This window comes from Nyctibius grandis, chromosome 4 (genome assembly GCF_013368605.1).
Source record: "Nyctibius grandis isolate bNycGra1 chromosome 4, bNycGra1.pri, whole genome shotgun sequence".
Lineage (NCBI taxonomy): Eukaryota > Metazoa > Chordata > Aves > Nyctibiiformes > Nyctibiidae > Nyctibius > Nyctibius grandis.
The window spans coordinates 94,786,304-94,802,716 of record NC_090661.1 but is presented as its reverse complement, the minus strand read 5'-3'; the positions used below and the strand labels follow the sequence as shown (position 1 = coordinate 94,802,716).

General features: G+C 35.8%; 1 protein-coding gene across 4 annotated transcripts in view; it reads right to left on the bottom strand.

Moving 5' to 3' along the window:
• Window positions 1-16,413, bottom strand: part of VTI1A (vesicle transport through interaction with t-SNAREs 1A) — a 279,149-nt gene that overhangs the window by 207,783 nt on the left and 54,953 nt on the right. For 2 of the 4 annotated variants that reach the window (XM_068398332.1, XM_068398334.1), the window contains exons 4-5: window positions 9,171-9,248; window positions 3,034-3,054 (exon numbers count right to left, since the gene is read on the bottom strand). In XM_068398332.1, coding sequence (XP_068254433.1) covers window positions 3,034-3,054; window positions 9,171-9,248 — 99 coding nt within the window. The remainder of the gene's footprint in view (window positions 1-3,033; window positions 3,055-9,170; window positions 9,249-16,413) is intronic. The other 2 variants (XM_068398333.1, XM_068398336.1) reach the window with 1 other exon arrangement.

The window sequence follows — 16,413 nt, the reverse complement described above, 5'->3', positions numbered from 1 at the left end:
CTGTCCCCTCAAATGTTATTAAAGAACAACTAGTGTTAAATATTTTAAACTTTGTAAAAAACATCAGAAACCTAACACTATTACACAGATGTCTCTCAAGCAAGAAAAGCAGAAGAAAAAGGAGAGGATATAAAGAAGGAATTTAGAAGGTAAAAGTCAGAGAGGTGATACTTTAAAAAAAAACATAGGCTGGGAGTGAGCACAAGGAGTAGAACAATTACAGAACAGATGTATAGTGCTGTGGTGGTACACTGGAAATGAAAAGACTATCCTATGTTAAGGGAGAGGGGGGAATAATCAGATTTCACATTATAGTGTAGAAGAGCTACCCAACAGAAAGAATCAGCATTTAATTGTATATTTTTATATATAAGCCACATTTTTTTATATAAGTCACATTTAATCTAAAAAGTAAATTACAAGCCCACAGTTCATTTCAGCCTTACTGTGAGCAATTAGAATACTAAAGCTGTGTGAACTCGGTGCTAACATTAACTCAGAGCTGTTTCTTACTTAATTTCAAAACCTTTCCAGCCAAGCCATTCTATACTGAAACGTAATTTTTATAATAAATGGTGGTGTTATTTACATTGCTTGGGTTTGGAGGCACCTTGATCCTTGGTCATGAAATCAATGCCCTACAGTAGCAGCTGATGCTTTCAACCGCTTCCCACCCCTCCCCAAACTCCTTCTCCCACAGTATCCCCTGCTCTCTGTGAGGTGGGTAGCGAGGTGATTCAGTGCGTCTTGCAGCTTCAGACACAGCTTCTATCAGGAGTTATATAAGGAAGTTTTGCTAAGTGGCAACGTTATCACTAGAGATTTAGTCATTCCATGTGGGCTGGATTCAAACTGAGATCTCAGGAGCTCAAAAGACAGAGTGACACAGCCTCCGTGGAAGCCTGTGTACGGCAAGTGTGCTAGAATAGAGCCCTGTAATGAGAGGAAGCGCAGGTTTTATTAACAAACAGTATGGCAAACCACAACTTCTTTTAAGATCAGTTCATACCTCCTTAGGAGAACTATAATTGGGGATGCCTTGATGTTTCACTGTGTGACGAGTTAAGAATTATGCCTGAGTCACTGTACTAGCCTTCATTTAAACCTTAATGTGCATTTTGCATTGGGTATAAAAACACCACTGCAATTACAACCTATCCGACACATGGTGGGTACCTAAGTGCAGAGAACAGAATGCTAACAATTGTTTCTTAAATTATTTCTCTCTCTAGCTGTACATTTTTGATCTAGAGAAAATAAATCCCTTTCTTTAGTTCTATTTGCTGCTGCTCTCACAATATGCAGAGAGAGGAAAAAGTAACTTATGAAGCTAGCAAGCAAAAGCAAAAAAGAGAATTACCAGAAGAAACATCAACATCTTTTTAGGTGGTTAACAAAGAGGATTTATAAGCTCCAAAAGGTATGACAGAGTTCAGTATAGCTCCCAAATTGCAGCCCTTTGCAATAACATCCTGAATTTTCTTATTTGCCTTCACAGCTATTTCAAAAAGAAAAGCAGTTAAGTAGCAGCTTTGTTCTTTATACCTGATTAAATTTTCAGAGTACATTTACAAATGAGGAATCTTTAAATTTATGAAACTATAATCTATGTTTGCAAGCAAAAATAATCCTAGAGTCTGTCACAAAAGCACAGGAGCAGACATGCAGGTGTTGTTAAATGGATGAGCAAATGAACCTTGTTCTTCTGAAAAATCTCAGAAATCAGGCTATACAAACCCTTGCGACAGTATTGTCATCTGTTTAAATACTGGGACTGTTGGGGAGGGGAGCTCAGCAGTGGTGGGAGGGCTTTCATGTGGTTACATGTTTATTTTGTTTAATTTTTTCCATTAACTTTTTTACTCTGTAGCTTTAACATATTAATATCAGCTCCATAAGAAGAGGGGAAAATAAAGCATTCAGGGAGCTAGTATATCACAAATATCTTACTATTTTTAAGAATTCTCTGTAATTGTCCTTAATCTGGATACTTTACAATTCTTTGTCATCACCATTTCTAAAACTTACAAATCCTTTCCTGCAGAGCTCAGTATTCATTACTGATACGTCTGGGCACACATGTTTCAAAAAGAAGATACCAGACAAATATGTGATGTTAAAATACTCATGCTTCTAAATACATTTATTCAAATACTTCACTGGTTCAAACTCTCCATATGAAATCCTCCAGAAATCTGACCTATAAGTAATCTTGACTTTACTGAGACCTTCTTTTCGGCAGCTATCAAAAAATAATATAAAAACCCAGTTCTGATACCTGCTTTGCTACAGCAGTAAGTAACAGAAGATATTAATTTCAGAAAATATACTGAAACATTTGAGGAACTGACCATTAAAACAGGCTTCTCTCTCTAAATATTTATGAGTCATTTTATAACTGGAAGAAAGGTGTTCTGGAATACTGATCTCTAGTGTTACACCTACAGATCTACAGCACTCACAAATAAATAATAAATATTGATATGTGTGCATAGGTCTACTTGTACTGTATTTTCAGTGAGTATACAATATCTAATATAATACATAAGCTACTTGAATACCTCTCACCAAACTCAAAACATTGCAAAATACTGTGTAATTTTCACAGTGTTTCAGCACAGGTTTTTACCAAAGCAATGCTTTCACTTTCAATACCAGTGTATAAATGTATTTACCCTATCAAAGATTTTGTGATGCGAACATGATTATTACTGTACCTGATTTGATCATGGTATTCTAGCAGAGATCAAATAATAGTTTTTTTTTTCCCCCACCGTTCTTTTTCTAGGGCCTTTAAAAAAAAATTCCACTATCAAAGAATGTTAATTTCTAAGGTTTGATCTAGAGATTCCTATGTAAGTATACAATTATTAGGGAAAAGGAGGCACAACAGTGAATATTTTAAAGCAATGTAATCAATATTTTTTGCTTTGTGTAGACTTCCCTGCAACAATGAACAAAAAGATCTACTTCAGATTTAGAAACTCAGCTTTAAAGGGAAAGCTAGACAACAAAAAGCAAGAAAGTACTCACCTCTTCACGTAATTTTATCAACTGCAACATGAACGCACAAAAAAGATAAAAAGGAAAGAAATGGCAGGAAAGAAAGATCAGTTGTGTGACAGGATACAGAATTAACATTGACAATTTATCTGTTTACATGTTTAGCATTTAAAAATCACAGACAAACACATTAAAAGAACCTAAACATAGACTACATGCAGAGTTTTTTGAACGAATAAAGATCACTTTCTCACACTGTCACATTAAACAAAGAGAATAGTGTGAAATTCTCTTTTAAACCACATCTAAGACACCATCATGAAATAAAGGGGAATGACTTCATAGAAGTCTATATTATAAAGAAAAAAACAAGTTTACTATTCCTCTCTTCGAAGACTGTACAGCTGAAGTGGTTTTGTATATACAAGTTTTCAGAATGTTTTCCTGTATATATTAGTCGTGACAACTGATTTCTTATTTTACTAGCAGATCTAACTTATTAATAGGTGACTGCATCTTTATAGCATCTAGTCAGTATTTCAACTTTTATACACCTAATGTAACTATATAATCTATTTTTATTATTGAACCTCATATAGAGGGTTTTTTCCAGTTTAAAAAAAATGAAGCAGCTTAGTTAAATGGCTCAGAATTATGATTTATTGCATAGCATATTTAAAAATAGACAAAGGAACAGGGAACAACATGAAACACATTTCCCTCAGAAAAGACCCATTCCAGGTTCTTAATTCCTAGACCATTATACAGTATGTGTACATACACACACATAGAGTGTGTGTGTGTAATTATATAGCATTTACAACTATATTTATCAATTTATGCTTGTAAATCAACACAATCTAACACTATTAATAATATTGCTCTGGCAGTTTACTATAAAACTAAATAAAACCCCAATCTCATTATCAAGCTATGTTGTAATATGCTCTCCCCTTAGATAGACAGATACATTATTTGTACTGGAACAAAACGTATAATTACTCACAACAAATGTCTGTATAAGAGTGGCTCTTTATAAAAAATTACAGTTCTCTCACCGATTCCAGCTGAATTCGAAATTACAACAGCTACATTATTATCTCAGTTTATGCTGATACTTCACCTACAGTTTCATAACACTAATTTTCAACACGTGTGTAAGCTGAGAATGTTTACTACTAACAAAGTCTCGCCAGCAGGAAGGAAACAAAAGCACCTCCATTATTCTCTATTGTTTCACATGGCTCGTCTAAAACCGAATGGACGCCTCACCCCGCTACCAAAATGGACAACGAGGCTCTAACTCTATGTAATTAGGAGGGCTCCTACCACATGGACTTAAACTGAAACAGCTCTTCAGTACCCAGCTAAAGGAACTTTGCTACAGTTTGGTATAAAGAAAACTGCATTGTCCGCCAAACCGGCGCTTAAATTCAAGTGCTTGGCCTATCATAAATTGGTCTCTTTCTCCAGCTCTTCCCCCCCTTTTTCCCCCCAAAAAGGCAAACATTAAGGCTCTTTAGAAAGAGACGATCTGGGAGTTGATCACATAGCTATCTTTTCTTTCCGAGGCCACCATTCTTCAGTTGACTATGATACTTAAAGGGCCAAAGTTTAAAACTACTCTCCCGCAATAGAGCCCGTTGGGGCATGCCACCCTGCTATAATCAATGAGAGTTTTAAAATGCTGCACATTTGTTTTTTCAATAGGTCCCAAACAAAAATGTTCTATCTTGTTTGTGCTGCATGGCTGAATTTAAGCTCTGCATGGGATTTGCAGCTAAGCTAAGTAATGGGAGAGGGTTTGGTGGGTTTTTTTTTAAACATTGGCTGAAAGATATTCATTCAAATTAACAAAAGATGTATTTTTCCCCCATTTAACAATGCTGTTGATGAAAATGTGTTACCTTTACTTTTCTATTTTGAAACATTATTTTTATTATCCTCATCGCTCAACTGTAAACAGCTTTAAGCCGTGTGCAGCCACCATTTTAGGTTATGATAATCAGCATATTTTTGAAACAAAGATTTTTTTTTTTTTTTTTTTTTGCAATACAGAATTTGATACAAGAGGTAATCTGTTCCTTTGTAGACTAAAAAAAAATCTGGTTTACACTGGTTTGAACCAGTGGAATCTCTTGTGGCTAAGCCTTCTGCTGTGACTAAAATCAAAACTGCACCGCAGAGAGCAAGGGAGAGAGATGGGGTATGTGTGCATGTGTGTGTGTGTGTGCGTGTGTCTGTGAGGCATGTCACATGATAGAGAAAACTACTGAATTTTTTTTTAAAAAGCTGATAACACTACCGCCGTCTCTGTCCGCATATAGATAACGAATAAATGCTGAACTCTATTAAACGCCCTTTACACATTATCGTGGGTCGAACACACAATTTTCTGAACTTATGATGACAGTCTATTTATTTTGCTATAAACCCTCGGCATGTAACGAACAGATTTGTGTCTGGTAATGATCTGCTCTGCCAGGGCTATATGAAATGATACCGACCTTCTTTAGATCTTGGGGAATTAAATTGACCAACTTCACCCCCTGGTCTGTAGCTGAAGTTTGACACACTTTATGCACAGCAAGCCCAAATCTAATATTATCAGAACTTTGTAGTCAGAAATTAAGCAGCCACAAAATATTTGTTCACCACAAATCACATATATGTGTATATGGACATGCAATTTTAAATAAATTCACATTAGGTTAACTTACTAATGAACATAGTTGTGAAAGAGAAAGAATACTATTATATCTGAAGAAAGTTATTAATACTGTACCTGGCACTATTTTGGACGAGAAGGATTTCTGATTTAACCCAACATATACTTTCTAAAAAACACATCAATCGCCACGTAAAACAGTTCTATGATTACTGAAGTGAAGCCACAACTTTAAGTAATATATCATTGCACTGAAAAGCCCCAAACTTTCAAGGGATTTGATAAACATTTGTGGCCAGAATGACAAATAAGACTTGAAACTAACAGAGCCCCTTTAAGACCACTCCTGTAAAATAAACAACCACCCAATGGACACAGTAGGTTTTTGGGTTTGGGATTGTGAGGTGGGGTTTTTTTCGATGGGAGAAGGGATGTCTCCTGATTCTCAGCCTCTGTATATGCCTCATCTGACTACATTCACCCGATTCAAATTAAGAACAAATTAATGTATACTAAGCAATTACTTTACTAAACCCTAAATGCATTAAGAGCATTATGTCACTATTTATCTCATTAAACAAAGACGCATTTATTTTTAAAAAAAGCTTTGAATAGCAGTATTGTATGATCCTTAAAACTTCTTACAATAAGTTTCTATATGTTTTATCTGGTAAAATTAGTTACATCTTGGTACAATCATTATAAGGTCACAGTATTCTAAGTTGATGTCATCTACACATCATGATAGCTATTTATGGGGACATTTTGGAAAACAGAAGACAAAAGACCAATCATAATTTGCTAATTCTTCAATCTCTTCTTCGTACTTCAATCTTTCTTCTTAGGAGAACAACTGGAAACTCATACCCATGACCCTATTCATTACAGCTTATAACTTGGCTGTTTTGCTTTAACTGTACCTTTGAAACTCAACTCAAAAAAATAGAAGTTGAATAAATAAAGGATCCAAATTGTGCCTCATTTATTTCTAGATACTTAATACGGTTGTACTAGACAGTATACATCAAGTTCCTTTTTGTCTTCTCCCTCAACCAAAACTGTTTTGCAAATGTTTATCATGATGACAAAGACCATACCTAAAACATACAGCTCTTATCTCATTTCCCTTGTGTAACACCTCAGTCTAACCAGATATTCAGCATTTCTGTTGGCAGATTTTACCAATATTTGTGGATTGGTACAAGAGCAATTCTGAGCTGGCAACTTTTTTCAACACCTCCTTTGTCAGAAGAGGAATCCCTCCTGTCTCCTTTCAAAGTTTGGTGACTGAAGTGATTAAAAAAACCCACACCACCTTTCAGTTTAACTAGTTCAGCCTAACCCAAACTTATTGATAAGTGAAAGTCCCATAATATTAGGGTGAGGGTCAGTCCATTTACCTATATTTATTTCCATCAGACAAAATTAAAGTAAGAATTTGAAACATCTTCAAATATTTTAGATGGCTGTAAGTTATACCCGAGCGTCCTTTTATCATCTAGTTCAAGCTTTCTATTGATATAATAATGTGTAGGAGTGAAAGTGTGTTAGACCTGGGGTTAACAGAGTTAAATATGTCGAGATAAAATGTTCACTCTATGGTGAGTACCCAAACCTTACACTTGATTTGGATAGCTGCATGTTCCAATAAGCTCAACATCAGACTGAAGTTCCTGCACTAACTGCTTGTACCCATAACTACATGCATATATGGGGGTAACAATTTCAAGTTGTGTTACTACATAAACTCCTTTACCACCCAAAATTTTCTTCCATTTAAGAAATGGCCATTTGGAAATAAAAGCTCATGTTAACAAATGGTTGCAAGTATCATTTGGTTCCTTGAGACGAGATCATGTTTCTTCCATCAAGTTTAGAAAAAAAGATCATAATTCGCAAAAAAGTGCACATATGAACCAGTTATTTAACCATTCCTTAAAAAGTGAAAATAAAATATTTTATCTCATCCCTACACATAAGTTATTCTGTTACAAGTAAAGCTTCTTATCACAATTGCCCTTTTATGTCTGAATTCACACAATTTTTTCTTGAAATGTAAAAATAGCAGCACCTTAAAAGAAATGAGAATCTTAACACTTTCACAGGACTGAGTTTACGATCATGACATGCAGACTGTGAAACTCTTCTCCCTGAAATCATCTTTTCCATAACTCAGTATTTAGGGATAAAAACCCCTCGTTATTTTATTCAAATTTTGGAATCTCCTCTTGCTATGATACATAAATATTAAGATTAGTATCCTTTAAATTTAACTCTTCACATAGATATTAGAGCTACTGTACACTACAGAGTCTACAGATATATTGTATCCTGTGTATAATTTCATTAATGTATGTATTAAAGTCTATTACAGAGTTTAAAACTTACACAGCACATTTAAAATACTGTGTAAGATTAAGGCTTAAGGGTTCTGTGTTTTAAAATTCATTGTACTGGGATAAGTCTCCAAGTCTTTCTTTTTTCCAATCCTTAGTGGAACTGAGCTTATACTGAGAGTAGAAGATACCAAAAATTTCAGAACATGGTTCTCTTCCGTTTCCTTATTTAATATTGCATTTATCAAGTAATCATTTAAACAAGCTTCACTTCCACTACCAAAATAATTTAAATTCTATCTGGGCAGAAGAGAAAATCTGATATTTAAGAAAACTTTCAACTAATGCTAAGTCAAAACGCACAACTTTGATTACAGCTGACAAGATTTTGAAAAAGGAAAGGAACATTCTGCTTTCAGACAGAGCTTGTCAAACAAGTTTCAGCAGCAAAAGAAATACTAACAGGTGGGTCAAAGTCCCCTGAATATAATGTTGCCTTTATAATTTTCAGTAGTCTAGTAGGATCCTCACTGCAGTGTCCAGAACAATATGGGTACAAGATTTCAAAAAGCCTCAGGATTTTCAAGCTTTCCCTTCATTAAAAGAGATGGATAGCACTCTGCATTCTAGTACAACATGCATTATGAAAGCATGCTTTTATTAGTACAACTTGTGGTTTTGGTACAAGGAGAGAAGACCTGTTCAGGGAAGGAATCACACAAGGAAACTGAGTGGGGTACTGCCTAATTCTGAGAGTGCACTTTCATTTGTTTTGCCTGCCAGTGTTGATTTAATTATACTGCATTATTATCAAAGCTGCATTATGTACTTTTTTTATTACTTTTACATGTGTTTGAGGTGAAGACCTTGGCTTTGTCGGCAAACAGCGCGTTTCAAGTTATTTCTTAAGTACTAAATAATAAAGAAAAGAGAAGAAAAGATTTTTTTTAAGATAGCAGACAGTGATCACAAGTTAAAGGGTTAAATGTAAGATCTCCAAGAAACATTTTGAAGTTGATTAAGACCCCAGCTTTGCATTAAACAGTATCACTTCCACATGAGTTGTTGCTAATACTGTTAAGGAGCAGCTTGAGAAGCCCAGTGTGCCAGTGACCTCCTTCACCCTCCAGCCACCCACTAGGGCTTCTTGATTAGCATCCTACCTGGTTCTCTGAGGAATTCCCGTCATCCCCTAGGAGCTCATTCCGCACCTCATCACTGTAGGCGATCCGTGACCTTTTCTGTAAAACAAAAAGAAAAAAGGGTTAGGAAGTAAAGCTCTGAAGCCATTGGTATAAAGGCTGATCATCTTAAACCTCGAGAGCCCCCTAATGGATACCTATTTGATAAAAAAAAAAAAAACAAACAAGTAAGAGTTATTAAGTAGTTCTTCAACTTCTGTATTTTGACAAATCTGCATGGCAAAACCTTAGTGTTTCTAAGACAGTGACATCCTCAACATTCCAGCAATGAAAGCAGCTTCAGTGAAGCTCAAGATATATAACGTGTGATCCCAGTTCTGATAACCAGGTAACTGGGAGAAACAATATACACTAATACCAGAAGCACTGAAGAAATGCACATGTAGGAACCAAATGCATTTTTCTGAAGAACACTTGCTAGCTGGATGCAGAACTCAGCATATCACTGCAGTGATGCCATTAAATAGGAAAGGAAGACTGAGCTTTTCCCATATAAAACAAACAAACAAAAAAAAAAACCAAACCAAAACTTGAACAACACACATTTGACAAAACCAGTTGAACTTAAAGATGTAGAAAATTAACAAGTGTTTTCTATGCTGCTAAGGCTATACTGGGAAAGGACCAGAAATCAAAGGGCAAAAGAAAGGAGAGAAAACAACAGTACAAGGAAACATTGGTTTACAGCAGTTCATGGAAACACCACAAAACTGAGACAGTCATTCATTAGATCGTTACGACAGACAGTAGTTATTCACAGCTTATGAGCACCAGATTTGTTCATGCACTGATCATCATATTGATTCTAAACTACATCAAGAGCTGAGCAATGGAAAGTGAATGTCTGAAGATTACCAAGGTAGCACAGCGTTCAATGGAACAACAGGGAAGTCCATAAAGAGAACATCAGCCCAGCTTTCAATTTCTCTGTTGATCAAATCACAGGCCCTTAGTTAGTTACTATTCCTACACTCATCATTAAAAGAGAGAAAGGATTTTTAACATATTGCCTAAAATCTTTTTATATTTGACTGTGGTTTTGATCAGTTTTACACTTCATCAGAGGAAGAAACCCAAGAGTAGCAAGAACTAAGTTGCAGGGCCTTCCTTTATTGATGGGAGCTTCCCCCCCACTCTGCCATGGTAGTCACTACCAGCGGGAACTCAGCAAAAAACAAATCCCTCCTCAAACCGTCCCTAATGGGACAATCACTCCAAAAAACGTGCTTGGGATTGGGGCACAGGAAACAACTCACTAGAAATTACACTGAGCACAAGGAAATTCATTACCTTGGCAACAAAGAAGTTTGGAAGTGGGTCATCCCTTACGCTAGGAACCTAGTAGTGGAGTAAGCCTTGTATTGGTCATCTCAGAGCAACACGTTAGCTTTTATCCTGTGTAGTTCACCCTTTATTACCATCATCATCGTTACAATGCTTACTAATTTGTGATTCAGTTGCTAATGTTCAGATCTAGATTATATACTAAAGCTACAGATGTACATAGCAAGGACAAAGCATACCATGCACCTACTACAAGAGCTGAATCGTGCCAAATCTTTTGGAGATCTCAGCTGTCACAGTTTCATGCTAACCAAGCTGAAGTAGTCTACAGCATTAAAGGAAACGAGAACCTTTAAACAGGCAGTGGTATCAGAGCTGCCTGTTTAAATTATTCATTTCATCACTATGGGGGACTAAAACACTCCACAGTATGCAAGACTATCATATGGAGATAGGTTTTGTTTTTCTCTTTTTTCACCAAAAAGCCAACAAATTGGCATAGATTGCTCAATTATATTCTTTTCCTATTTTTATTTGATACACATCACACAAAGCAGGAAATTACAAATATATACCAATAAACATCTAATCTTCTTTTCTGATTAAGATTCAATCTTCCCATTTGAGGTCTAGTAGTTCAACTGTACAGTCTCTCCCAATTTCACAAAATGACTCAGCCCCATTGATTCTGTTAGTGTTGAATGTATTTATCATTATTAGACTGAGATGAGGGGCATGATGCTTCATGAGCTTGTTCTCCAGTGAACAAGTTGCCTAATTATATGTAGAGACTGAGATGGTCCTTGGTTACACATCATTTATTTGAAAGATTTAACTGGCTGATATTCTCATTCATAAGAGCCTGCATGGAAGAAGGGAAAAAGAATATTCTTCATGGGAAAGAAATAAATGTTAACAGCAACACAATTTTTAGGGGCCCTTTATAATCCTTTATATCATCACTACTGAACTTAACAAATACATTTGTATCACTGTTCTTTTATTGCAATAATCTGTCATGATCTGAAAATCAGCAATTATATTAAAAGAAATAACCCTTTGGCTACAATTACATATAACTCTTTGCCATAATCAATAAATAATTTGATACTACTTTTGATCACAGTTTCACTACCAAATGAATCAATAATATAAAAGGAAAGGCCTTTGAACTAAAGTGTTCATTTGTTCTTTCAGGATTTGTCCAAAATATCAATATCTTGAATTACTATTCTTATTTTTAGTAAAGTAATATTGGCTAACACTTTTAAATGTGGCTATCAAAATTAGTTCAGTTTGTTTGAACTCAATAACAAAGTAGTCTTTAGATTTTTTTTTTTTTTAAGTTCAAAACTATCAGCTGTTTATAAATATGTACTTTAGCCAAATGCAAGAATGATAGTTTGAGCTGGAAATGTCATATACTCTGCTACAGTTTGAAGGAACCCAATTCATAATGCATTTTATAAATAGTTAATGACTTCTATACATAAGCTAACCAGGCAAATCAAGAAATTGTCAACATTTTTAGTCTTAGTTGTCAGTTACCACTGTCTACTGGTACTTTATATGTATGTTTCTGGAAAAGACAGAAGCTTTACAGAGTTTGTAATCCAAGGCATTTCTGGGCAGCTCTATATAGGTTTAAGAGTTCTGTGTGCAGTTTTTTTATCTGTAAAGGTCTGTCATACATAGAAGTTTTCCTTGTATTTTATATTTTCTTGTATATACATAGACAAAAAGTCTAAGCACAGAGGGTTTTTAACTCAGTGTATGTGTTTGCATTCAATGCAGTGTGCACACCAACACACGACAACACGAAAGGGTTAAGCTACTTTCCTCAAGAACTTCAAGACAGAGAAAGTTTCAGGGGCTGTTTTAAATGTACTACAGTATCCAGACCTTCTGACAAGGAAGAATTTCTGATTCCAGGCAGATCTCTCTTGGTTTATGAACAGGATTTTTGCATACTGATTGGGTGATTTTCTTAAAGCCCTGTTCAAACAGATACGCTTGCTCAGTTCTGTCTGGCAATTTGGCTTTAAACAATCTGTCTACTTGACCCAAGCCTTAACATTTCCCAATAGAACTGAATGTGTTCATGGGCAAGCACAGCTAAATTAGAATTGAAATGAATTAACTCAGCTTAAACTAATTAAGATCTGTGATCTGCAGTACCACCCCCCTGTATGATTCTACATGTGAAGTAGGGTACATGTAACCAGACTGTAAGAATTCTGCTATACTACTAATCTGAGCATACCAATGAAGTTCGTCTATTACCAAAGCATATAAGAAGTTAATTTCCATGGCCTACACATGGCAAAGCAATTGCTTAAATTGCCTCACCTGGGAATTTAATACAATGTTATCATCAGACCAGCCACACTGTAAATAGATTTATAATGCTTTCCATGTGCTGGGCTAGGTTGCATATGAATTAGGTAATGATCTGGTATTACAATACAATCAGCTAGTTCCCACACCTGGCAGACAGGATATTTTGCTAAATTACTACCTATACAGATACATCGCAACATAAAAACAGAAAAGGCAATGGGAAGAGAAACAATCTACATGGCATATGACTGATTTTTACACGGTAGCCAAATAAGATGTAGATAGAAAGAGGTATCCAAAATAATGTTTCCAACAACTGCACAACAGAACGCATACTTCATTTCTATTAAATTTTGGCCTAATTTTCCACATTCTATACTTTAATTACTCATCCACATTCTGCAATGTTCCCATTAGTGAAGGCCAGAACTAGCCAATGCCCCCTCACTCCAACGCACTTCCAGCAATCAGCCAAATAATTGATATAAAGTATCACACATTTTCATACCTGAACTAAAGAACAGCTTTCCCCCTCCTAAATACTAAGCAGCCCCCTGAGCAGACAAGCAAACCTAGGTGCATTTCAGAGAAAAGGCCCAGCAAATCCTTTTGTCTCAACCTCTCCATTTTTCAGGCTCAATGTTTTAAGAAGAGATTAAACAGATTTTTTTGGTGAAATATGCGTAAACAAAAGGCTTATTTATCCACAAACATCTGTTTTCATACAAAATTCATTAGAATCTCCTAGTATATATAAATGGTTTAAAAAAAATCTTCAGGCATCTGTTTCGGAGTATGGTCCTGCTCTAAACGTAAATAAATACTCAAGATTAGCATAACCAGAAATAATTTGTAGGAATAAATTAGGTTTTATTTTCTGTTCTTTGAGAGCAGTCAGTTTTGCCATTGCTCTTGCTAAAAGCAAGGTGAAAAAAGTGATGTGATCCTCAAATGGACTGCTAAATACTGCAGAACATACGCTTTCATCTCTGCCTTTAGGAATAGATACTTAAGTATTTTTTGCTGAGCAGAAATGGAACAGTTACAGTTTAACAAATTTAGAAGAAAAATGTGACCCTACTTAATCTAAAAACCTATATTTAAACAGAAACACAAAAATACTTCTTCAGGAAATAAAATAATTGAAATTGCTTAAGAAATTGTGTTCAAACTCCAGTTTTCAAAACTTCTACATTTGTCTGTAAAAGTGATTCAGGAACAATAAATTAGACACTTCAGACTGCAATTCAAAAAGGGTTTTTCTGTTCCTAAGTAGCTTATTTTTTATTGATTGTGTGTAAGAAGCAGGAAAACGGTTACATAGTGCTAATATACAACCTGATGCAATGCTGGACTTTCAAGCATTTCCTTATGAAAATAAGAAAAACAAAGCTGCTACATTTCTGTCCAAAAGGAAATAAAAGTTATTCTACAAATCCTATGAAACACCTGATTGAAAGAATCAATTCAACAGTACGCACTGGCTGGCAAAAGTCAATATCTAAGCCACTCCCAGTCTCTCCTTCCCTCCCCACATGCACACAAAAAAGATTGTGGGCAACTCTGAAAGAGAAACGCACAACTTAAACTCTGTATTCTGCCACTCTGCCAAATGTCGTCAGCTTCCTACAACAGCAGAGGGAAATCAAACTTCAAGTGCTAATGTGAAATTAATGCAGAGATACTATCACGCATTTTAAGTAGAAGTCACAGGTCTATAAATCTTCTTTTCAATAATCATCATCAAACACACTTTTAGCTTCATGATGGGGTGAGGGCAGGCAGGAAGGTCAAGCAAACCCCCATGAGGATACAACACATTGTATTATGTTGGTCGGGAAAAACGCAGCTTCTGCCCACAAAACTACTTCCCCCTGAAACTCATGACCAGTGGACCATGTACGTCACCAACATGGCTGATGCTTAAACAACCTGTTACACCACACGTGCGGTAGGTAGGGAAGAAAAGAGGTGACCTGTGAGAGAATTGTAACTCATCATTTCTGGGAATTTAAGGAGTAACAGAGGATGATTTCTATTGTGAAAAAGACATCTGTATTTAGAAAAACAGCTTATATTTACCTGAGCTCTGCCTTTTAAACTTAACCTAGAAAAGGAAAGATTTTTTCAAAATTCAAAGGTCTAGAACTAACTTTTCTCTCCCCCCTTCTTTTTTTTAGAGGATGCTTGAAAATTCACTACCATCACTTCCAATTTAACAAAACCACATCTATGGAAGAGTAAATATAATGAAATACAAGAGTTACAAATCCAAGCATGGAAAACTTCAGATAGGCATTGCTTGGACTTGGATAGCACTCTCCAAACATAACAATGAATAACTCCCTTTAGCCTGGTTTAACTCCCCCTTAGCATCATTTTTTTTTTTTTTTCATTATAATTACTCATCTTTTTGCTTGTTTGAATTACCACACCCTATTACCAAATCTTAGCCCCTACATATACACTACTTTATTCTTTCACCAGAATTCAGTTTCTCAAAGGTGCTTTCAGCTTTGGGCTGTTCTGCACAACAGTTGGTCTGCCTTTTTACTCTTGTGCCATAATCTCAAAAAAACGGGCCAGGCATCTGCTGATGCATGAAGGGTGACTGAGTATTCCTGCAAATCTAACTGCAGCCTCTCTGGAGGCCAACATAGTGATGTCTGCCTTTGCACTGCTGACTGCAGCTATTCTGCTATCTACTGTTACCTACATCTGCCAGTCTGTTACTGTAATATGCTTTTTAATACTCTAATTTCAGTATTTCATACAACTCCTTTCTATTGATACCTTCAAATGACCATTATTATACTATTATATTTAATTATAAAACCTATCTTTACACACCTTCTTAGCTGGCTAAGTTAACCGACTTGCCGATTCAGTCAATGGAAATGCCTCTAAACTGTTCATGAGGTCACACGAGTTCATTCCTTCTCAGCTTCACCTTCCAGCAAAGCCTACTGCTTCCCTGTAACCACACTGTGTGTGTTCAAAGACCAGTTTGATAATCTAGCTTGCCAAATGAAAAGTTGGCTGGTGTCATTGCCCTTTGCCTTGATATGTATAGCAAACATTAGCATATATTTGCCTAGTTTGTTGACAAAGGTTTTGCAACTTGCACACCCTTATTTATCACAGTCCTTTCCATCAGCAACACTGGAAGAAAAGGCAATAAACAAGGCTGGAAAAGGGAGAACACCCTCTCTCCCCTACTCTAATGACAGTTTGAAAATAAAGACACCTCAGCTGTAAGACTACATCTGATACAGGTTCAAAGTAATACACAATTTGACTATTTATTTGGGTGTGGGGGGGTCTAAGTGGGATAAATTCTGGTGTTTATAGCATAGGTTCACACTTGGACTTGGAGAAAAAAGGGACTTGTCTGGACTGTGACATCAACAAAAAATTTGGATGCAAAAAATAGGAACAACCAAAATTAAGCCAGTATTGTTGACAGATAAATTGATCCTCAATTCATGTTCAGGCTAATCTGCAGAATATTCAAGGATGTCAATATGATCACTTACTTAATACAATTTAGTCTCTGTATCAAATCCTAGAAGACTCTCAC